Genomic DNA, 24,546 nt, shown 5'->3' with positions numbered 1-24,546 from the left:
CATCTTCCTTTCCAGTCCTGATGAAGGGTCTCGGCCTGAAACATCGACTCTTCATTTCCCCCCATAGATGCTGCCTGAGCTGCTGAGTTCCTCCAGCATTTTAACTGTGTAGGCGTTTAATTACTAGTTTAATTAGTTTGGCACAATATGGTGTGCTGTACTGTTCCACATTCTGAGAGAGGCAGGCAGTCAGCTCAGGTGAAACCCTTGACTGCCCGCCGCCTGGACCCGTGAATGGCCACCTTGGCCAGGCACAGGACCGAACCCATCAGGAGACCCCCCCGACCCACGCCTCTCCGCACTGGGTGACCAAAGGTCAGGGGAGTGGGGCTGAAGCGGCCCCCCTGTATCACTCATGCTTGACTTGGATCACTGCTGCCCTCTGCTGGTTTCCATATGAAACATGTCGCAGGGATGGACACACAGACTACTACTGACTGCCCGATGGAGTCGTGTGGCACAGTAAGAGATCTGGGCAGACACTTGTCCCAGCAGGACCTCACCTGTAGGTGGCACTTTATGTCCAGGAGAAACCCTCAAATCAGACTTTACAATTAATTAATTCTTCAACTCCAGACATACTTCACAGGTACTTTAAGAACAAGGTGCATTCTTTGCTATATGATACTTTGAGAACAATTCTTTAACTCCAGAAGGTGCTTCACCAGCAGGTGAAAATTCACCCCTCAACACTGTGCATAGCAACACAGTGGTGCAGCTAATAGAGTCGTTGCCTCACAGCTCCAGTGACACAGGTTCGACCTCGGGCGCTGTGTGTGTGGAGTTTGCACGTTCTCCCTGTGACCGCGTGGGTTTTCCCCCGGGTGCTCCGGTTTCCTCCCACATCCCAAAGACTTGCAGTTTGGCTGCTGTATAATTACCCCTGGTAGATGGTAGAATCAAACTTTAAGGCACGAGCCAGAGGTGGTGGTACATGTCGGTGCCAATGATGTCAGTAGAAGGGATGAGGTCCTGCAATGTGAGTGTAGGGAGGTAGGTAGCAGTTTAAAGAGTGGGACCTGAAAGGTCGTAATCTCTGGATTGCTTCCTGTGCCACGAGCTTGTGAGTACAGGGATAGAAGGAGAGGTCAGAGGAATGTGTGGCTGAAGGAATGGTGCAGGGGGATGGGCTTTAGGTTCCTGGATCACTGGGACCATTTCTGGGGAAGGTGGGACCCATACAAATGGGACAGGTTGCACCTAAAGTGGAGCAGTGCCAACACCCTTGTGGGAGATTTGCTAGCGCTGGTGGGGAAAGTTTAAACTGAGTTGGCAGGGGATGGGAACTCGGAGTAGATGGAATCATACAGTCATGCAGCACGGAAACAGGATCTTTGGCCCAACTGGTCCATGCCGACCAAGGTTCCCATCTAAGCTCGTCCCATTTGCCCCTGTTTGGCTCATATCCCTCTAAACCCTTCCTATCCATATACCTGCCCCTATCCAAGTACCTTTGAAATGTTGTTAATGCACCTGCCTCAACCACTTCCTCTGGCAGCTCGTTCCACATACAGACCACCCTCTGGGTGAAAAAGTTGCCCCTCAGGTCCCTGTTAACTCTCTCCCCTCTCACCTTAAACTTGTGCCCTCTAGTTCTTGATCGCCCAACCCTGGGAAAAAGACTGTGTGCATTCCCCCTATCTATGCCCCTCATGATTTTATACATCTCTATAAGATCACCCCTCAGTCTCCTGCGCTCCAATGAAAAAAGCCCAACCTCTCTCTATAGCTCAGTCCCTCGAGTCCCGGCAACATCCTCGTAAATCTCCTCTGCACTCTTTCCAGCTTAATGGCATCTTTCCTATGGCAGGGTGACCAAAACTGAACACAATATTCCAAATGCGGCCTCACCAATATCTTGTACAAATGCAACATAACGTCCCAACATCTATACTCAATGCCCTGACCGATGAAGGCCAGCGTGCCAAAAGCCTTCTTCACCACCTTGTCTACCCACGATGGCACTTTAGGGAACCATGGGTCCCTAGGTCCCTCTGTTCTACAACACTCACCAGGGCCCTACCGTTCACTGTGAAAGTCCTACCCTCATTTGTCTTCCTAAAATGCAACACTTCGCATCAATCCAAATTAAACTGCATTTGCCCTCCCTCGGCCCACCGACCCAGCCGATCAGGATACCTCTGTAAATCCTGATAACCACCTTCACTGTCAACAACATCTTTTTTTGTGTCATCTGCAAACTTACTAACCAAGGTATTCAGATGGGGAGGTATCTGAGAAGAAAAAGTTACCAAGTCCAGTAGGCAGACCAGGTGGGTAAATGCACATCAAGGAAATACAAAGCTAAATTGTATCTATTTTAATGCAAGGAGTCTAAAATAGATGAACTCAAAGCTTTAATTAGCATGTGGGACTACGATATTGTTGCCATCACTGAGACATGGTTGAAAGATGGGCAGGACTCACAACACAGTATCCCGGGGTGCAGAAATTTCAGGTGAGACAGGAAGGGGAGTAAACAAGGAGATGATGGTGCACTATTTATCAAGGAATTATTTAGGGGCGTCACGGTAGTGTAGCGGTTAGCACAACGCTATTACAGCGACAGCGATTGGGGTTCAATTCCCGTCGCTGTCTGTAAGGAGTTTGTACGTTCTCCCCGTGTCTGCGTGGGTTTCCTCCGGGTGCTCCGGTTTCTTCCCACATTGCAAAGACGTACGGGTAGGTTACTTTGGGCTTAAAATGGGTGGCGAGGACTCGTTGGGCCAGAAGGGCCTGTAACCACACTGTAAATAAAAAAACATTTTTTTAAATTAAAAAGATTAAAAATTGAATGCATTACTATTTCAATTTCCAGAATATTAACTGGGATTGACTTTGTGTCAAAGAGGGAGGTGGACTTCTGGTGGTGTGTCGAGGAGGGCTTTTTGACACGGTCTGTAGATAGACCGAGGTAAGGAGCATTACTGGACATTCTCTCGGGGAATGCAGGCAGTCAGGTGCAGGGAGTGTCAGAGGGGAAGCGTTTTGAAGATAGTGACCATAACTCTGTATATTTCAAAGTTGTTATGGAGAAAGATATGGTCTGTTTCCATGCTGTATGACTCTATGAACCTGGGGGGTGTTGATGGGAATGTGGGGAAAATCAAATGGGATTAGTAGGGGATCAGTGTAAATGGGTGCTTGATGGCCAGCACGGACTCGGTGGGCCAAAGGGCCTTCTTCCATGCTGTACAGAGAGCTCTGATTCTCTCTGAAGTGAGAGAATTTGCTCTGTGCTACTAATGCCAACCCTTTCGCTTCTGTGGAATTAACATGCAGCCAATCCCTGTCGGGTTCCAACCTCCCCCCTTGCAATAATATTTATTTATTTTGTAATTTATAGTAATTTTATGTCTTGCACTGTACTGCTGCCGCAAAACAACACATTTCACGTCAAATAAGTCAGTGATAATAAACCTGATTCTGAGGTTGGTGAAACTAGATAATTGCCATACGTTCAGACAGAGCCTCTGACAGCGTACATGCCAGCGCACTGCTGTGGAGGGTTCATCAGACAAACGTTAATGCCAACCCACAAGTATTGGTCAAAGACGAAAGCAGAAATTGCTGGAAATACTCACCAGGCCAGGCAGCATCTGCAGAGGAAAAGATCAAATGACAAAGGAAGAGGGCTGGAGATGGAGATCTGAGGGAAGGAACCCCAGAGATCGACCAAGGGTGGGGCTGTGCAATGGGTGGACGACCTCCGTCAGGTGGGAGCAGACCCAAAGTATTAACTCTGGTTCTCTTCCCACAGGTGGTTGGGAGGGTCCTTAGCTTCTGTAAGTTACCCCTAGTGTAGGTGGGTGACAGGAGGATGGGGTGGAGGAGTGGGGGGAGGTACATTGGAACGTGAGAATTAGATACAGTCGGTGGGGAGGAGAGGGAAATGATGGGCTGACTGGCCTCCCATGAGGTAAAATATGAGGAGAGCTGGGGGGTGGTAAATGGGAGGGGGGTTTACGAGTGGGGGTGCTGGCATTTCCACACATTTGACATGCACGAGCACACGTGTCCATGCACGCCTGCCGTCATGGAACGGGCATTAAGAGTTGGGATGTCCCGTTACAGCCGTACATGACGTTGGTGAGACCGCACTTGGAGTACCGTGTGCAGTTCTGGTCACCAAGCTGCAGGAAGGATGTGATTAAGCTGGAGAGGGTGCAGAGAAGATTCACAAGGATGTTACCAGGACTGGAGGGCTTGAGTTATAAGGGGAGACTGGATAGGCTGGGACTGTTTTCCCTGGAGCGAATGAGGTTGAGGGGTAACCTTGTAGAGCTTTATAAAATCACAAGGGGTGTAGATCAGGTGAATGGTCAGTCTTTTCCCCAGGATAGGGGAGTCTAAAACCAGAGGGCATAGGTTTAAGGTGAGAGGGGAAAGATTTAAAGGGGACCTGAGGGGCAACTTTTTCACACAGAGGGTGGTGGGTGTGTGGAACGAGCTGCCAGAGGAAGTGGCAGAGACGGGTACAATTACAATGTTTGAAAGGCACCTGGACAGGTACGTGGACAGGAAAGGTTTAAGAAGGATATGAGCCAAACGCAGGCAAATGGGATGAGCTCAGGAAGGCACCTTGGTTGGCATGGACGAGTTGGGCCGAAGGGCCTGTTTCCGTGCTGTACAACTTTATGCACAAACACACGTGTCTGTGCACACACTGTGCACATCCTGCCGAAAACAACAGCTCTGCTCATTGGACAGCTTTGGTCGCGGGCACAAAAGTCGGAGTTGACTTAAAGCCTTGCTCCTCAGTGAGGAGGAGCACTACCTCCTGAGCTGTGAGATGGTGACTCACTTCATCCCGCAGGTTGTGGAGTAACCGTCGAGCCACCCGACTCCCACAGCGGGAGCTGTGGGTCTACCTGACCAGCCCCACTGTCCTCCCCCAAAGCCCCGGCATCGCCCCTTGATTTATCCCCTTCCTTGTTGCTCCTGTTGAACCTACTTCATCTGTGCCCTCTGGACCACCACTACTCACTGCGGAGGAACAAAATACCCCACCCTGCCTCTCTTGCTCTTTACTGTGAGCCAGTGAGGTCGAGGGCATCACTGCAGTGGGAACACCTTTGTCACATTTAAGTCCCAGTGCACCTTGATTTAAACTCCCCCTCACCCCCTCCGCAACCTGTCCTGGGCGGTCTTTGCTCTACCTGTTCAGGTGCAGTTGGTGCCGTGGCAACTTGTTGGGCAACCCCCCAGCTGGTGACGCAGTGGGGCAAGGATGGGGTTGGCAGAAGCTGGCATTGGTAAGAGAAGGATAAACAACAAATCAACTGGCAACCTGAAGCTTTTATTTCTCTTATATTTACAAAATATTTAAAGGTGTGCACATCTATACAACTCCATCATCCACATACCTCAATATACAGATACAAAAATACATTAAGCTTCTTACCTGTACCTCTACCATTTACCCGCAAGTGAGCTAGCCATTGTTGGGGAATCGGACTTGTACCAAGGTGGTCAGGAGTCGCCAGGTGCTGTCACTGGACCGAATCATCTGGAGGAATCCAGTTAATGTCTCCGGTGGAAGGGTCTTCGACCTGAAACATTAACTCTGCTCCTCTCTCCACAGATGCTGCCTGACCTGCTGAGTGTTCCCAGCATGGTCTGTTTTTATCTCAGATTTCTGGCATCTGCAGTTCTGGAGGAATACTCTGTTGTCCCTCCTGCCTTTTCATTGTGTCTTCACTTGCCCTTTCCTCTTGTATCTAAGATTTAAAACCTGTGCAACTTCTTCCCCTGCTTACAAAGAGAACCAGGCAGAAAGGAATGTTAAGAAATGCAGACCCTTGTTGTAATTAGAAGACCCTTAATGTTATTTTATTCTTGGGCCCCTGAGAGGTTCAGGGGCCCCAACTGATCCAGGCAAGGGTAAATTGGATCCCTTCAATGAACTAGGTTGGGTTTAATCCTATTAACTCTATCACCGAACAAAGCTGTAATTGAAGCACAGACTCGAAATGGTTCCATTTTATTCCCAGCACGTAGGATACCAGTGAACCAAACTCCTCCCTGTTCCCTCCTGTGCAATCCAGTGAACTCAATCACTGCTACTCTTGTGTGGATCTACAACATTTCTCAATGATCATACTGACAGGGCTAATCACCTTCATTGCCATTATGAAGTATTCAGTTGAGCAAATTGCATGGTGTTCACTGTCACGTGGAGTAATTCACAGAGCTTGCATGCTGCGAATACAGTATTTAACTGAAAGCATTAAATGCAGCCAATTACTTTCACTACCTGTATTTGATACCATCTGTCCAGAATACTTCAGGCTAACTCTCCACAGATACAGTATATATGATCACATTAATACATCACATTGTCAAATAGTAAAGGCTTTAATTTAGACCTGGTTGCAGAAGCTTGAGTGTGGTGTGATATAAACATTACAGGTGAGGCATCTGCAATGAACAGTGTCGAGAAATTCTCCAATGGTCATTGGAATTCTCAGTGGAGTTACATGTTCATTAGGTGACACTTCTGATAGATCTATCACTTCAATTATGATTAAATAGCTTTATGTTCAGTTGTCTGGCCAGTGTTTATCTTCTGTTGTGGAAAGGCTAAAGTAGGTTCTCCTAGGATGACATACTTGTAAAATACCACTGCCTCTCAGTTAAATAGAAACTTTCAACGACTGTACAATTAGTTAGCACCTGTAAATTGCATGCAAAATACTGTTCATTCCTAGAATATACTCCAGATATTTGTCAATGTCAGTCAAAGTATTACAGGGTAGTGTCAGAGCAAAGAAAAATGCGCCATAATATTTCAACAGAATCAGTGAGTGTGAGGCGCTACACTCACATGCTAAAGGACACATTGAACTGGAGTGTCTGATCAACAAAGGGAGTGAAAGGATGCAACAGATCGAGGGGCTTGTGCTAAACTAAAGAATCTAGGGCTAAAGGCTCTGACAAAGCGAAGGGTCTAATAGAATTTGGAATCGTGTAATATAGAGTCCAAAGGGTTAAAGATTCCAATCAATCTAAGAGCTCCGTAGTTTGAAAGGATCTGTTGATTGAAGCGTCTGCCTTGGCTGGTTTACTTCTTGGATCCAGATGACTTTGCGGAGGGACCCATCAACATTGGCGACTGGTTTTTATGAGTTATCTTAATCTGGAGGAGTCACACAAAAGAGGGCTGTTAGCAAGTTAAACTTGGTGAACGATTTGATGACTTCACCGCACCTGACCATTCATGACAACCTTATCGTTCATGAGGGCTTGGAACCATACAGCACAGCACAAAACAGGCCCTTCGGCCCACCATAACAGGCCCTTCGGCCCACCAAGGGCTTATGTCTCCTGGTTACTTTATAAGAAACAACCACTCTGCCACCATGGATCAATTCCAACCAGTGTGAGACCACCCAAAGCCATTCCATACGGGACCCCTGTGATCACCAGGCCAAGGGGGTCAATGGACAGCAGGGTGGGTTTTGGAGCGACTATCACCTCTGGTGGTGGTTGGATGAAGTGAGACTGTTGTCTAAAATGGGAACTGTTTCTGTCATTGTTGCAGGGTTGAGTTTCTGGGGTTTTTGCAGACCTTCCACAGAGCTTCACTGGTTTGGATGTTGATTGGGAGCAGATGGTTGTGAGTGGGGTTCGAGGGCCCAAGGGGAAAGTTAATGCTCCTTCGCTCCCCGTGAATGTTGATAACCAGCCTTGCCTTGTATTTGGATGGGCTGCAGCGATCCACTGCTTGGGACCACTTCACATCCAGACCATGGGAGGCAGAACCTGTACCCTCTCCATTGGTATCTGAGAGTTTTGTTTTCCCTTTTCCAAAGGAGGTTTATTCAGTGATTACAGCATCACATCATTACAATACTACAGTATTCCACGATTCACACTATTTACAGTTTCAAATTATAACACTGTCATCGCTATCCAGAATGCATTTGAGCCCCTGTGGCACCCACCAGTCCCGGAAATCCCCCCAGTGTACCCGTGGTGCTTCTTCTCCAGGGACACCCGGGCATGGACATAACCCCAGAGTTGGGGCAGGCAATCGGCTCGGGCAGAACCCTCGAATGCCCGCCGCCTGGACCTGTGAATGGTCACCTTGGCCAGGCCCAGGAGCAAACTGACCAGGAGGTCCCCCGAGCAACCCAAACCCCCCACCCCCCCACCCCTCCACACTGGGTGACTGAAGATCAGGAGCGTGGGGCTGAGGTGCAGCCCCTTCAGATACTCAAAAAGAGGATGCAGCCTCTCACACTCCGTCTATACACAATACACCAACTCCTCCCGGCCACAGAAATGGCAAGTGGCTGGGGGTAGCTGGGACAGAGAGTGGGAGGGGAGGAGGTGTCCCACAGACATGCTGCTTGGTAGGTTGATTGTCTGCAGTACATTGCCCCTGGTGTAGGTGGGTGACAGCAGAACCTCAGGGAGTTGTAAACTGGAGACACACGCCACTGTAGATGCTGGAATCTGGAGCAAAAAACAAACTGCTGGAGGAACTCGGTGAGACCGGACGCAGACCGGGCGACCGCTTCACCGAGCACCTGCGCTCCGTCCGCCGTGGCCGTCTGCAGCTCCCGGTGGCAGCCATTTTAGTTCCCCTCCCCATTCCCACCCCGACCTGCCTGTCCTCGGCCTCCTCCACTGCCAGGGTGAGGCCAAACACAGACTAGAGGAACAGCCCCTCATACTCCCCCTGGGGAGTCTACACCCCGACGGCATGGACACTGAATTCTCCAACTTCAGGTAACCTGCTCCCCCTCTGTCCCTTTCCTCTCTCCTCCTGATCTCCCCAGTTCCTCCCACACCCACCCCAGCCCCCACCACCCTGTCTCTTCCCCCTCCCCCACCCACTCCATCCGCCCACCACCCACACACCCCTCCCACTGGGTCCCCTCCCCCCCACTGTTCCCACCTGCCCTCCCCACCTCCCTTATTTGGTTCCAGGCCCCACCTTCCTCTCCTGTCAGATCCCACCATCTGCAGCCCTCTGTCACCTCCACCTCTCACCTCCCAGCCTCTGTCACTGTCTCCACTCCCCTCCTCCATCTGTCCATCCCCCTCCTCACCTGGATCCACCCATCACCTCCCAGCTCATGCCCCACCCCTTCCCCCCACCTCTTTATACCGGCTATCACCCCTCTATCTTCCAATACAGGTGAGGGGTCTTGATTTGAAACATCAACTGTCCATTTCCCTCCACAGATGCTGCCTGACCCGCTGAGTTCCTCCAGCGGTTTGTTTTTGCCCTTGGGGAGTTGATGGGCGTGTGAGAGAGAGTAGGCTGCAGGGAGGTAAGTGGGCCAATGGGAATGACGGGATTGCTTTGAGAGCTGGTATAGGCTGAATGGGCTGAATGGCCTCCTGCTGCGTCTTCAAGTAAAGTATGAGTGAGGGGGAAGGAAAACCCAATATCATTCAACACAATGTAGGTGCAAATCCCCTCACATAACTCAGGCTGGCACTTCCCATGCAGTCCCAGGGGAGTGAAACAGTGCCCGTCATCCTGCACCCGATCTGTGCCAACCATCTGCCAGTGTTGTTGGTACCACTGTGGTGCGGGCTGAGCTTTGGCTACCACAGGGTCTGTCACCTGCAAGGCGGGTCAGTCACTCAGTCAGACGGGGGGGGGGGGGGGGGGGGAATGCAATGTCAGATGGTGGGAGCTGTGACTTACGGTGCATGGAGGCTGTACCCAGGGCTCACCGTCGATCTGCATTGGCAGCAGACGCTTGGTCCTGAAGGGGAAGCAAAAGTAAGTCAAAACCAGGCAAGGTGCAGCACCAAAAGCTCGTGGAGAAAGTTGGCCCGGTGGAGTTCAGCCGGAGCCAGATCGTTCGCGTTCTGTTACCTGATGGTGACCTCAGTGCACTGAGCCAATCGCTTGCCTGCGCTCTTCAGGCCTGCGTAGATCTGCCCCATTTCAATCACCCCTTCCAGTCCCACCACTTCCAGCAGCTGGTCGCTCACCTCTGCAAAGGAGAAACATTGCGATGAGTCCCTTCTGCACCGTCAATTCTTGTGCATCAAACTGGAGCCTGTACAAGCCGCGGCGGGCAATATGGCGGTGCGCTGCAGGGGGGCTGCCATTTCTGGTGGGAGGCCTTCAGGGAGGATTGATCACATGACATGGTGAGCATGTGACATCTGGTCACAACGGGGCCACTGAACATCAGGTCGCTTGTGATGCCTGACTACATGATGTCTGGCAGTGTTTGTGCATTCACCTTACGGACAGTGGGCTCGGAACATCCATGGCTGTGGTCCTTGGGAGGGCACCCATTGGCAGAGGAAGTGGGGACTCTGAAGGTGAAAAAGGCAGCAGGGGAGGGAAATCCAAAGGAAGGAGGAGCTTGCATTACATGAGGATGCATCACAGCTTGGTACAGCAACTGCTTTGCCCAAGACCGCAAGAAACCATAGAGAGTTGTGGACACAGCTCAGCACATCACGGAAAACAGCCTCCCCTCCATAGACTCTGTCTACACTTCTCGCTACCTTGGTGAAGCAGCCAACATAATCAAAGACCCCACCCACCCCGGACATTTTCTCTTCTCCCTCCTTCCATCGGGCAGAAGATACAAAAGCCTGAAAGCACGTACCACCAGGCTCAAGGACAGCTTCTATCCCACTGTTATAAGACCATTGAATGGGCCTCTTGTATGATAAAGATGAACTCTTGACCTCACAATCTACCTCGTTGTGACCTTGCACCTTATTGTCTACCTGCACTGCACTTTCTCTGTAGCTGTAACACTTTATTTTGCATTCTGTTACTGTTTTTCTCCTGTACTCCCTCAATGTGATGAAATGATCTGTATGGATGGCATGCAAAACAAAGTTTTTCACTGTACCTCAGTACGTGTGACAATAATAAACCAATTACCAATTACTAATTACACTCAGATTCACACAGCTGTTGGTTCAATGCTCCCTCCAAGTCCATAGCCCCCTGAAAGTGGCAACACAGGTAGATAGGGTGGTAAAGAAGGTGTACGGCATGCTTGCCTTCATCGTTAGGGGCATTGAGTATAAGAGTTAGGAAGTCATGTTGCAGCTGTATAAAACTTTGGTTAGGCTGCACTTGGAGTGTTGTGTGCAGTTCTGGCCGCCCCATTACAGGAAGGATGTGGAGGCTTTGGAGAGGGTGCAGAAGAGGTTCACCAGGATGCTGCCTGGATTAGAGGGCATGAGCTATAAAGAGAGGTTGGACAGACTTGGGTTGTTTTCTCTGGAGCATCGGAGGCTGAGGGGAGACCTCATTGAAGTTTATCAAATTATGAGAGGCATAGATAGAAATGTTTTCCTAGCATAGAAATGTCTAATACCAGAGGGCATGCATTTAAGGTGAGAAGGGGAAAGTTCAAGGGAGATGTGTGGGACAAGTTTTTTCACACAGAGAGTGGTGGGTGCCTGGAATGCACTGCTAGGGGTGGGGGTGGAGGCAGATACGATAGAGGTGTTTAAGAGGCTCTTAGACAGATGCACAAACATGCAGGGAATGGAGGGATATGGATCATGTGCAGGGTAGATTAGGTTAATTTGGCATTGTGTTCGTCACAGACATGGTGGGCCAAAGGGCCTGTTCCTGTGCTGTACTGTTCTGTTTTCTACATGAGCTAAGATGGTGTGCATGCAGTCCTTGGGTGTGCAGTATTGTCAGAGGTGACGCTTATAGTAGAGGTGAGAAAATTGTGGATTGCATCCATCTCCCTCGGTGGCTCAGGTTAGAGTGCCAACGAGCTTGCTGAAGAGCAGCATGGAGGTCCCTCCTCTCTAGGTGTTGGCCGACTGCCCTAACACCAGATTTAGCATCCATTCAAATCAATGATCTTTGGACAATATTGCTCATTCGTAACACACCAGGCACTGTCCTTCAAAGTAACTTGGAGGACGGTAATAAGGAGATAAGAAACTGAATCAGGAGTAGGCCATTCGGCCCCTCATGCCTGCTCTGCCATTCAGTAAGAATGTGGCTTATCTTTTACCTCAGTGACATTTTCCTGCACTACCTCCATATTCCTCCATTCACTTAATATTCAATCCATGTATTCAATATATCGCTCTGTCTTGAATACACTCAGTGACTGAGCCTCTTGGGAAGAGAATTCCAAAGATTCACCAGCTCTGGATGAAGAACTCTCTCCTCATCTCAGCCCTGAATGGCTGACCCCTTATTCTGAGACTGCGAGCCCTGGTTCGAGACTGTCAATCCAGGGGAAACATCATCTCTGCATCCACCCTGCTTTGTTTCTGTGAGAGCAAAGTGGTGTGTGTAAACACAAGTCTTTCATTGTGAAACTGAAAGTATCACCTAGTAATTGTAAATCAGAAAAAGCAGAAAGTAAGGTTTGAGTTGACTTGACTTACACGGAGCTGTTTACTTCAGCGTTATGCATCTAAGTACTGGTTAATGGTGGAGCCATTAATGAGGTCCCATCAAAGGTTCTTTTCCTTCCACTCATAGTCTTTCTCTGGCTTTCCACAGCACCCCACTGTCACCCTCACCCCCCTCCTACAGTGCCAGACCGTAGCCAACACTGCCTCTCAGTGACCCCCTGATCTCCAGACCACCCCCACCTGCCAGCCAAGGTTTCAGTCTCTGCTCACCCCCTCCCGCACCACCTCACCCTCCCCTGACCCAACGACAACCTCTCCAGCACCTTCTCCACACTTCCCTTCAACCCCACAAATCACTGTTTTCTCTGGGAGACGGTCTCGGACTCCCAATCACTGTGTGCGGTGATTTTTCTCCAAAACATCCAAGCTCTTAAAAAACATTTGGATAGTCACATGGATAGGAAAGGTTTAGAGGGATACTGGCCAAATGCTGGCAGATGGGACTGGCTTGGATGGGGCATCTTGGTCAGCATGGACCAGCTGGGCCAGAGGGCCTGTTTCTGTGCTGTATGACTCTGTGACTCCCAATTTAGGATTAGGTCCCTGATCCCCAGGCCACAGACGACAGTACCAGGTTTATTGGATCCCTTGAACCTTTTAAACAAAGCCGGACACCTGCCTTCCTTTGTTTATTGCACCTTGGCGCCATGATTACTCACCTTGCACACACGACTTCAAAGCCTCAGGGTCTGTTATGGCTGCGTAGGTTTTGTTTGGCGCGGGCTTACTTTCTCCTTTCTTGTTCTCGCCCCACAGGTTTGAGCCCCCATGCATGCTGGGAATGTTGAGGATGGCGATCCCCTCCAACGAGAGGTTGCTCAAGTCTAAAAGGGTCCCACAGCACTGCGGAGGAAAGAGGGGACACTGTTCAGGATGTCTAAAGGAACACTGCAATCAAGCGGGGAGGAAGGTGACGTCCAAATACAAGGCTTTGGGAGGTCCCATCAATGGACCATGCCCAACGCAGGCGTGCAGACAGGGGAGAGGCCTCCTGTCCTAAACTGGTGGGAGGCTTCCTGACCATCCAACAAGTAAGGAACACTAGCTTGGGAGATTAACTGCCACCCAAATGCCATTCCTTGAAGGAATCACTAGGGATCAGGTCTAAAGCTACTTAGGAAGCTCTGAGCATTTTTATTTTGTGTGTAGGAGGGTTGTTCATGGATCCCACCCACCCTGACTACCAAACAATATACTCTGGCCCTGCGCATGCCCCTTGCCAGGATAGAGTAATGTGACAGACGCACTGTGACTTACATACGATCCTACAAACTAGGGGCAGGCGTAGACCACTCGGTCCCTCAAGCCTGCCCCGCCATCGTAAGATCGATGTTGATCTGATTGTCACCCCTGGCAACACGTTCACCCTCTTGCCTAGCGAGAATCTACCTGCCTCTGCCTTAAAACTATTCAAAAATATTCACCGCCTTTCGAGGAAAAGAGTTCCAAAGACTCACAACTGTCCGAGAGAAAACATTTTGCCTAATCTGCATCTTGAATGGTCACTCACTATTTTTAAACAGTGACCTTTAGTTCTGGGTTCTCCCACATGAGGAAGCATCCTAGCCTGACCAACCTCACTCCCCAGAAGACAAACTGTCCATTCCTGGTATCTTTTGTTTTATTCATTCAAGGGATGTGGGCTGAGCCAGCATCTATTGCCCATCCCTAGTTACCTTTGAGATGACCTTCTTGAACCACCGCAGTCCTTGAGGTGTGGGTGTACCCACAATGCTGTTAAGGAGGGATTTCCAGGATTTTGACCCAGTGACGGTGAAGGAACGGCGATATATTTCGTAGTCAGGATGGTGTGTGGCTCGGAGGGCAACTTCCAGGGGGTGGTGTTCCTTGTGCTTCTGCTGCCCTTGTCCGAGCTGGCAGAGGTGGTGGGTTTGGAAGGTGCTGTCTGAGGAATCTTGGTGAGTTGCTGCAGTGCATCCTGTAGATGGTACAACCTGTGTGTCGGTGGTGGAGTGGGTGAATGGTTGTGGATGGGGTGCCCATCATGTGGGCTGCTACATCCTGTACGGTGTCGAGCTTCCTGAGTGTTGTTGAAGCTGCCCTCATCCAGGCGAGTGGAGCGTGTTCCGTCACACTCCTGACTTGAGCTTTGTAGATGGTGGACAGGCTTTGGGGAGTCAGGAGGTGAGTTACTTGCCGCAGGATTCTAGCCTCTGACGTGGTCTTGTAGCCACACTGTGTATAAGGCTACTCCAGTTCCATCTCTGGTCAATGATAACCCCAGGATACTGATAGTGGGGGATTCAGTGATGGTGATGCCATTGAGTGTCGGGGGGTGAGAGCTGGATTTTCTCTTGTTGTATATCATCACCGCCTGGCACTTGTGTGATGTGAATGTTCTGCCCCCTATCAGCCCTGGCCTGGGTATTGCCCAGGTATTGTTACATTTGGATGTGGACTGTTTCACTATTAGTCCAGCAAACCTTCTCTGAACTTCCAATGCACGAATGATCCTGATGTGGTCTCACCAATGCATAACCTCCCTACTTTTGTCATCATTCCCTCAAATAACCACGAACATTCTGTTAGCTTTCCTAATTACTTGCTGTACTGTCATACTAGCCTTCTGTGAATCATACACTGAGACCACGATCCCTCTGTACCTCAGAACTTACATTCTCTCACCCCTTAGATATTCGCTTCTTTTTACTTTTTCCTGACAAAATGAACCATGTCACATTTCCCACATTATGATCCACTTTCCATATCTTTGCCCACTCACTTAACCTTTCTGTATCGCTTTGCGTCCTTTACGTCCTCTTCACAACTTACTTTCCTACCTCTCTCTGGGTCATCAGCAGATTTGGCAATGACACCTTCTGCCACAGCATCTTGCCAACCAGAAAAGACCATTTATACCCACTCTCTGTTTCCAGCCAATCTTCCCTCCACACGAATATGTTACCTCCTACACCACCAGCTTTTATTTTCTGCCTTCTGGAAATATAAGTATAGTACATCTACCAGTTCCCCTCTATCCACAGCATGTGTTACTTCTTCAGTAAATTGGACCAATGAACCTTATAAATATATGCAGTGACTCTTGCTAAGCCAACATTAAGCTGAGTTGGATACAAAGTAACTCACTTCTATCTCCAGAACCTCCTGCAGATTCTTGCATGTGGCGGAGACCGTTTCGGAGGTTGCAAACTCAAAATACCACAGCTTATTCTTCATCCTATCAATGAAGGAAATATCAGTTTGGAACTAATTGAGGTTTGCAGGGTAACTTTAATCAGTACACACAGTATATGCTGGAGTCTTTTTAACTGAGGTTGCCGACATTTACAAGAGCGACGTGCTCATTACTATGTGTCTCTCACCTTACAGATCCCGAGTTCACAATCAGAACATACTAAATGCTAACTGAGAAAGGGTCAGGGATCTACTAGTTCATCCCTGGTAGCCACATGGCCCAATGAGTCACTGAGGTCACATTTCAATTCTCCGTTCAACAACACAGGGGTGCATCTCGGCCCACAGAGCAATCCTATCCCCCACTCATTTTCCTTGTTACCCATTCTCCCCACATCCCCATCCACTCCCCCCAGATTCTACCCCTCACCCACAGACTAGGGACAACTTACAGCAGCCAATTAACCCACCGACCCGCACGTCTTTGGGATGAGGGAGGAAACCGGAGCACCCTGGGGAAACCCACACAGTCACGGGGAGGACGTGCAAACTCCACACAGACAGTGCCAGAGGTCAGGATCGAACCCGGGTCTCTGGAGCTGTGAGGCAGCGGCTTTACCCGCTGTGCCACTGCACCGCCCATTAGGAACAGTTATCGATTAGTCTTCAACAATCCAAGCACGAGGTGATGAACAGGCCCAGGGGTGGAGAACCTCTTGCCCAAGGTCACCTGTTCTCCGTGCATGCCGCACCCACTGTACGCCCAGGGAGCTTTGAGCGTGTTCTCCCTGACATCTGCCTAGTCACCGCACAGTCTGAGGAGGGGCGTTGACGTGTATCGCCGCAGTCGTTGATGCATCTGTAGCCCACGCTTATATTGCAGGCACAACAGGCCCACAGGCTGTATATGACTGCTCACTGACTCACCTGCTGTTGAATTTTTCTGGATATTTCTCCCTCATCACATGGAACCGATGAGCAATCGAAGCATCCTTTAAAGAAAGAAAAGACACCCGCAGTCAGATCACACCAGTGCCCCAGGTGCTTCTGTTTTAACCACAAGGATCATAACACTCAAAGGGGGTGGATTCCTCACAACCCCTTAAGTCTCATCTGTCCATCGTTTCACTCTCTCTATTGTCGTGTGTCGGTCTGGTTCAGTATTAACGTCCTCATCTCTGGGTCACAAGGTCATGAGTTCAAAGTCTATTCCCAAACTTACCTACAGTCTGGTCGAAGACTCCATTGCTTTAAATGACGGCTTTGGCCAAAATACACTCAGCCCTCACCCAAGAATTGCTTCGCCCAAGACTGATCTCACAGCTGTTCAAGGGATCATGCTGTTTTCTAATTGGCCGTTACATTTCCCTGGACAACATTGGTGACTACCCTTTGTCACTTGCAAAACACTTTGGGAGGCTCTGGGGTTGCCGTTAAATCAAAGTCGAGTTTATTGTCACAAGCACAAGTACATGTCTGCACAGGTGCAATGAAAAACTTACTTGCAGCAGTATCACAGGCACATAGCATCAGAGACACAACATTCACAAGAAAAACATAAATTATCCACGATTTTTACAAAAAACACACAATTAGAACAAAAAAAAGCAAAGTCCATTGCAATGCAAAGTGATCATAGTGTTGCTATACTGAGGTAGTGATTGGGGTTGTGCCGGTTGGTTCAAGAACCGAATGGTTGAAGGGAAGTAACTTTTCCTGAACCTGGTGGTGTGGGACCAGGCTTCTGTACCTCCTGCCCGATGGTAGCTGCGAGAAGATGGCATGGCCCGGATGGTGGGGGTCTTTGATGATAGATGCTGCCTTCTTGCAGAAGTCCTTCTTGGAAATACTTCCAAGATGCTGGTATATGAATGGAGGAGGGAACCTGCCCTTCTTGCCTGCTGTGGCCTATGTATGAAGGCAGTCCGATACCGATGTGTGGAATATTCAACTGAAGTTGGTTGACCCCCCCAGTCCGTTGGGTAAAGGGTAACCTACGAGGGCCAACAAAGGCCAGGCCTTGCTCCCCACACCCACGACCCATGAATGAATACAAAGAAATGAAGAATATAAAATAGATATTGATATATCTTTGAGGACTTACCACCCCAATTGAGAAGTAGTTGTTAATGATGTTGTAAGGGACAGGATCTCCTTTCCCTGGACCAGATTCGGTCACCTCAAAGCTCCATCGATCCAGCAACGTTGGAATACCCACCTCGATGTCTTTCAGGATCTTTGTTAACTTCTCACCCTCGTATCCTTTGAAATACAGACAGATGTTACCCTCCTTGTTCGATACCTAGCAACAACAGATTAAACCTCCCCCCGACCTCTCAATGACAGTGAGATGTGATGGTGATACGAGAGGTGGTAGAAGTTAGAGTCAAAGAGCCATAGTTAGAGTCGGTGCAATCTAAACTGGCTACTGCGCATGGAAGTCATGGCTTTAAAATGGTCTTACTGTAAGAATTGTTTGAGATGTTTAGCTCTTGGGAGATCCCGCCTCAGTAGGTCAGTTGCTAGGCAGCCATATTGGCAGCTTTGGGCTGTAGACTATCAGGGAACCACGAAATGCCACAAACATGTAAAAGTATCAGCTACATAACTTTGTTACACAATAGCCCCAGATCTAATTGTTGTCTGCTGGCTGCTGAAACTTCCAGGACACTCTCCAATACTCTGTAATATTCACTGGGTCTGGAGTCCCCAGAATGTGATACTAAATAGGCTTTCCCAGTAGCTGCCTAGAGACGGGTATGGAAGTTAATTCCAAGGAATTCATTGTATGAAAAGCCCGTTAATAGTTCAGTGGTGGACAATCAAACCATGACCTACAGATCCCATACTGTTACCTCTACACCATCCAAGTGGCAGTGTTGAAACCAGCACCTTAACAATAGCAATTTACATTTATATAGCATCTCCATTGTAAAACCATCCTAAGGCATTTCACATGAATAAAACCAAACAAAAATTGAGACTGGGCTGAATAAGATAATAGAAACAAAACATAAAAATGCTGGAGTCCTGATGAAGGGTCTCAACCCCAAACGTCGACTGTTCATTTCCCGCCATGGATGCTGCCTGACCTGCTGAGTTCCTCCAGCATTGTGTGTGTGTTGCTCCAGATTCCAGCATCTGCAGAATCTCTTGTGTCTACAAAATGCTGGAAACACTCAGTAGAGCAGGTTGCATCTGCACAGAGAGAGAGAAACAGTTAACGTTTCAGGTCGATGATAAACATGTCTCTCCCTCTGCAGATTCTGGATGGCTGTGCAGGTGCTTCTTGTTATTCTCTTGCCTTAATTTCAGATTTCCAGTATTTTGCTTTTGCGAGGGGAGGTAACAGAACTGGTCGAAACAGGAGGGCAGTGCAAAGGTCGGAGAGAGGCAGAGGTTTAAAGAGGAAATTCCAGAGCTCAAGTCTCTTGTGAAATTCATAGTTAAGTATAAAGTCAGCAAGCTCAGACAGTGAGTCACTGTCAGTAAAGAGCTGGGCACATTATCTCCTCCGCCACCTCCCCAGCTGATCATTGTTCTTGATTTGAAGTGAAAACAACAGTGAACACGTCGACCAGTTCAAATTCAGTTAGCTGTCAGTTTAACAACAGCACGAGCAGTTTAATATAAACAAGTAAACCCATTTGCGAAGAATCTTATAACAAGATATTAAGGACTGCGTCTGTGACATCATGCGGGAGCAGACGCTACACAAGTTTGTTGGGCATGTCTTCAGACTTCCTTGAGGTGCTGCCCTCTGCCTGTTAGCAGAGTCCAGAGGGCGGTACAGTGGCGCAGCGGGTAGAGCTGCTGCCTCACAGCTCCAGAGACCCGGGTTCGATCCCGACCTCCAGCGCTGTCTGTGTGGAGTTTGCATGTTCTCCCTGGAACCCTGTGGGTTTCCCCCAGGTGCTTCTCCCACACCCCAAATGGCATAGATACGGCAAATAGTTAAGAGTTGTTTTCCCAGGGTGGAAATGTCAAATACTAGAGGGCATAGGTTTAAGGTGAGAGGGGAAGGTTTAAAGGAGATTTATGAAGCAAGTTTTTACACACAGAGCGGTGGGTGCCTGGAATGTGCTGCCAGGGGTGGGGGTGGAAGCAGATACGATAGTAACATTTAAGAGGCATTTAGACAGACACATGAACATGCAGGGAATGGGAGGATATAGACCATGTGTAGGCAGATGCGGGTTGGTTGGATAATTGGACATTGCAACCTGCCCCTGGGGGGATTTGATGGGAATTTGGGGAGAATGAAATGGGATCAGTGTAAATGAGTAGTTGGTGGTCGGCATGGACTCAGTGGGCTGAAGGGCCTGCTTCTGCGCAGGGTGACTCTCTGACTGGAGCTAGTTCTTACCTCCTCCCCATCGCAGGCAGCGCGCCAAGTCATTTCCCGTTCCAAGCGGGAGAATGGCGACGGGGGGCTTCACGGGAAAGTGCATCTTGTCTGAAAGCAAAGGGAAAAGGTGACTGTAACACGAGCTCCGTGAACGGCCGGAGTTAAGCACAAGTACGTTACGGTACCACATACAGGCACAACGAACCTACAGGCAAGTCTAACCAACCACTTCAGGACAAACTAACCGACAACACTAAAAGGAAGCAGGACTAAGTTGGGGACAGGCAGAGGAACATCGCCGAGGTGCCTGCAGACCCCTCCCCTGTCAAGGGTAAATCCCTCTCACGCAGAGATGCAGAGTTGAGTTCAGTGAGTGCCAATTGCTGGCCCCTTCTCCCTCAAAGTCAGGCCCGCAAGTGCTGTTGTGCAACTGTGCAGCCAATCAGCTTGCAGTTCTTGGCACTGCTGCCTTGTCCGTCAACAAGTCAAACAGGCTTGTGCCCAGAGGAGTGAAATACAGCTCAGCCCCACAGATGAGGCCCCACTGGCCATTGGTGACTGCATGAGGGGGTGCTAGAACAGGTTGGAGGGGCCAAATGCCAAGTTAACAAGAGGATGCGACAGGCAGGACAGGCGGGTGCTGCGGAAGGTCGGCATGGAGCTCAGCGTCATGAGGCAAGGATGTGGGGAAGATCCAGCAATGTGCGGGAGTGCCACTTCTTGGCCATGGCCGTGGGGGGCAGGTACCTGCATCACCGTTGCCCTCTGGCCAAGTGTCCACTGACTTTGCTGCTGTCATACTTGCTTTTTTGTTGGACGTGCCAGTGTTCAGCGCAATGCACATTGATGCATCTTGGAGAGGGCAGCTGGAGGCGGGGGAACTGAGTTTTAGCTGGACGTGGTGATGTTTCTTGTTGGTGATTGGAAGGGCCAAGCACTGCTCAAATGGTGGTGAGTCTCCTTCCTACTGACAGTTCCAGTGGAGGTCTGCACAGACACACACACACGCACGCACGCACGCATGCACGCATACACAGACACACGCACACAGACACACACAGACAGACAGACACACACCACACACACAGACATACAGACACATGAAGGCATACACACACAGACACGCACATGCACACACAGATACACACACAGATACACACGCACACAGAGACACACACATGCGCACACACAAACACACAAAGACACATACACAGACACACAAAGACACACGCACACACACACACACGCGCACACAGAGATACACACGTGTACACACAGACACACACACACAGACACACACATACACACACACGTGTACACACACCTTGAAGTTACCCAGGTAGTTTCCTCCTCCTCAGTGTCCTTACATTTGCCAGTCTATGAACTCCCTCCGACTGCGCTCTCCTCCCTCCCTCCCTCCCTCCCTCCCTCCCTCCGTGCCTCTAGACAGCTGCTCCTGGCTCCATCCCGCTTCGAGCACGGACAATTAGCGCAACGTGCGGATGAGGCTGCAGCAAAGCCCCGCTTGCCTTGGTTTGGTGGGTAGGGAGGTCGGAAGCAGTGAAGGAAGCCCTCAGACCACAGTCTGGGGACCAGGTCCATCCTGGGTGTGAGCTGCAGAGTGCGGTGACACAGTGCCTGCTCTCCGGTGCAGATTCACTGCGCAAATTCACTGCGCAACAACAATGCCTGGTTAGCGGCGCTCTCTCCAAAGCTCAGAGGCAATTAAACCCCTGAAACACATCTGGAACAGAATGAGCAACACTAGACTAATGGAAAGAAGGAAGAGATCCACAGGCTCAAGTTAATGTCTTGAACCTGAGCCATTTGACCAAGCCTTGACTCCGGACACCTCATGAGCAGAAGCTTCACGTGGCCATTTGCCTCCCATGCAAAATGAGCAGCTCCAATCCAGTTCCTGGTAAGCAAGAGCTGACAACACAAAGTTTCCTCCATCTCAGTATCAGTTCTCAGTCTGAGTCAAAGCTACCGAGAGGGCTGATGATACATGGAAAAAAGTCATACACTAATGCAGGAAACAACAGCGGAACTGAGGAGTTGAATGTCAAGGGAGCTTCACTCTGCACATTGGTATTGGTCACTTGTATGAAGGTACTCGTGCCCTGGGAGTGTGTGACAGGACAGTGTAAAGGGAGCTTCACTCTGTGTTTAACTCGTGTCCTGGGAGTGTGTGATGGGACAGTGTGGAGGGAACTTGACTCTGTGTTTACCTCGTGCCCTGGGAGTGTGTGACAGGACAGTGTAAAGGGAGCTTCACTCTGTGTTTAACTCGTGCCCTGGGAGTGTGTGACAGGACAGTGTGGAGGGAACTTGACTCTGTGTTTAACTCGTGCCCTGGGAGTGTGTGACAGGACAGTGTAAAGGGAGCTTCACTCTGTGTTTAACTCGTGCCCTGGGACTGTGTGATGGGACAGTGTGGAAGGAACTTGACTCTGTGTTTAACTCGTGCCCTGGGAGTGTGTGACAGGACAGTGTAAAGGGAGCTTCACTCTGTGTTTAACTCGTGCCCTGGGACTGTGTGATGGGACAATGTGGAGGGAACTTCACTGTGTCTAACTAATGTTGTCTGTGCCCTGGGAGATTTATGCCAACACTGTTCCCCTCAAATCAAAAGCACTCCTTTTACCACTGAGCCTCCCCCATTTCAAATCAGCAGAAAAGCCTTGTGTGTGACTTTCAAAAATGTACCCTTCATAAATTTCCTCTTGTTGGCACAGACTTATAATAAAAATATCATTGCATTTTTAAAGCGCCTTTTATTGTTGGAAGGTCTTTAAAGCATACAATACCAATGGAGTCTAGAATCCATCCCACAGTGCCATCGCCTCCACACACCAAGACACGGATATTCGGAACGTCATGAAAGAATTTCAGCCTGCAAGAGAGGGAAGCAGGGCAGCATTACCAAGACTCGAAACTGAGCAACAGGCACCTCCTGCAGAAATCCAACCTCTCAGTTGGCGGAACGACTTGGGGAGAGCTTAGTTTGGGATCTTCTGCAGATCTCAAACGGAAAGGGTGATTGGGGCTGGATCCTGGACTGCTGGGTGGCCCACTCCCTGGGAAGTCTAGCTCAGTCCCATTCTCTGGGTAAGGTGGGGCAGGGCGAATTCTCCCACTTGCACTAGTTTTGTGTTTCACACGCTGACACTATCTTTCCCTCTGGCACCTCGAGTAATAATGGCGATGGCGTGAGAGGTTGGAGTTAGACATCCAAATGGTTCTCCACACAATATGGTGGATAGAGGCTACTCACAATGGGATGAAGCTAAATTAGAGTGAAAGGGAGACACAGGAGACTGCAGACACTGGAATCTGGAGCAACAAACAATCTGCTGGAGGAACTCAGCGGGTCGAGCAGCTGCTGCTTGACCCTCTGAGTTCCCCCAGGAGATTGTTTGTTGCTCCAGAGCGAAAGGAAACCTGGAGAGACTGGGGAAGCAGAGACAAAAGGCACAAGGGAGAGGAGCAGATCCCAGCTCGTCCCCAAGGGAGAAAGTGTCTGGGGATTGACAGACATGCCAAGGGCGAGATACCACTGACGCTAAGGGTACCAGTCTCACTTGAGAAAGCAGCTTTGAAGAGGAGTGTTACACTGCCCTAGGAATAGGCTAGAGTTGGATTGTGAGTGACTGTGGTTAACACAGTTACCAAACGGGTTGCTTGGACCCACCAAGTTGGCTGTTGGGCAGATCTCTCTTAATAACAGATTGATTTTATGTCCATGTTTCAATCTTCAACAGACAACAGCCATTCAGAATCAAGGGCCCAGCAAGGATCTCTGAAGGCAGGAGACATTTACCCAGAATAAGGTGTCTGAAAATGGATGCAGGAGGTGACTGTTGCTGCCTGTGTGGCAGTAAAGATAAATTTACTGCCAACGTATTAATCACGGTGAGCCTTCTGCTGCTTTGAGAGTTTTTTTGTTTGGGGTGACTGTGGAATCGTACATTAATACCCGAGCATCAGTACAGTGTACGTGAAGAGAATTGTCCCGAGGTCCACAAATCCACTTGACCTTCATTACTGCCGCTGATAGTGGGAAGGGAGATGGAACAACCAATCAGAAATCCTGGTTTAAAGGTTAAAGAACTGACACTCATTGGTCCCCTTTATAAGGGGAAGCGGTTTAAAAAATGCTGCAGGCCCTATTTTTGGTGGGGCGGGGGGGGGGGGGGGGGGGTGGTGGTATCTACCAGGTCATGATCCTGGCATGTGTGTGGCCTGGAATTCACGCTCAGTATGTGAGGCGGGGGCAGATTCAATGGTATCTTTCAACTGGAAGGGAAAGGGGTGAGAGTGATGAAGCGGCTCCTTCTAAGGGACAGCACAGGAAGGACAGGCAGGATGTCTGAATGGTCTCATATTGGTCCTCATGGTTTAAAGACTCATATTTAACCTCATGATAGACGAAAGGTTACCGTGGGTAGGCAGGAGATTACAATAAGATCAGATCAGATCAGATCTTATTAAGTGACAGAGTGGCTGACCCCTGCTCCTAACACACCTGTCATTTGTTCAAACAGCAAAACCGAGTCACAGACCTGTGAACAGTGTGTAACGTAACGACACAAAGTTCTAACCTGTACTCTTCCATTTTGGAAGTTCTTATAAAGTTCTCCAAATGACTG

At 49.4% G+C, this 24,546-nt stretch overlaps 1 protein-coding gene across 1 annotated transcript in view; it reads right to left on the bottom strand.

The window, feature by feature from the left end:
* Window positions 1-5,295: 5,295 nt before the first annotated feature.
* The window catches only part of LOC127566951 (diacylglycerol kinase beta-like), a 122,650-nt gene continuing 103,399 nt past the window's right edge, over window positions 5,296-24,546 (bottom strand). The window contains exons 18-26 of the mRNA XM_052009513.1: window positions 22,705-22,790; window positions 19,913-20,002; window positions 17,651-17,808; window positions 16,474-16,538; window positions 15,499-15,589; window positions 13,050-13,233; window positions 9,842-9,962; window positions 9,668-9,728; window positions 5,296-7,138 (exon numbers count right to left, since the gene is read on the bottom strand). Coding sequence (XP_051865473.1) covers window positions 7,064-7,138; window positions 9,668-9,728; window positions 9,842-9,962; window positions 13,050-13,233; window positions 15,499-15,589; window positions 16,474-16,538; window positions 17,651-17,808; window positions 19,913-20,002; window positions 22,705-22,790 — 931 coding nt within the window. The 3' untranslated portion in view covers window positions 5,296-7,063. The remainder of the gene's footprint in view (window positions 7,139-9,667; window positions 9,729-9,841; window positions 9,963-13,049; window positions 13,234-15,498; window positions 15,590-16,473; window positions 16,539-17,650; window positions 17,809-19,912; window positions 20,003-22,704; window positions 22,791-24,546) is intronic.

Source organism: Pristis pectinata, chromosome X, assembly GCF_009764475.1.
Source record: "Pristis pectinata isolate sPriPec2 chromosome X, sPriPec2.1.pri, whole genome shotgun sequence".
Classification (NCBI taxonomy): Eukaryota; Metazoa; Chordata; class Chondrichthyes; order Rhinopristiformes; family Pristidae; genus Pristis; species Pristis pectinata.
The sequence above is the reverse complement of the archived record's forward strand: the minus strand, read 5'-3'. Positions and strand labels throughout refer to the sequence as shown.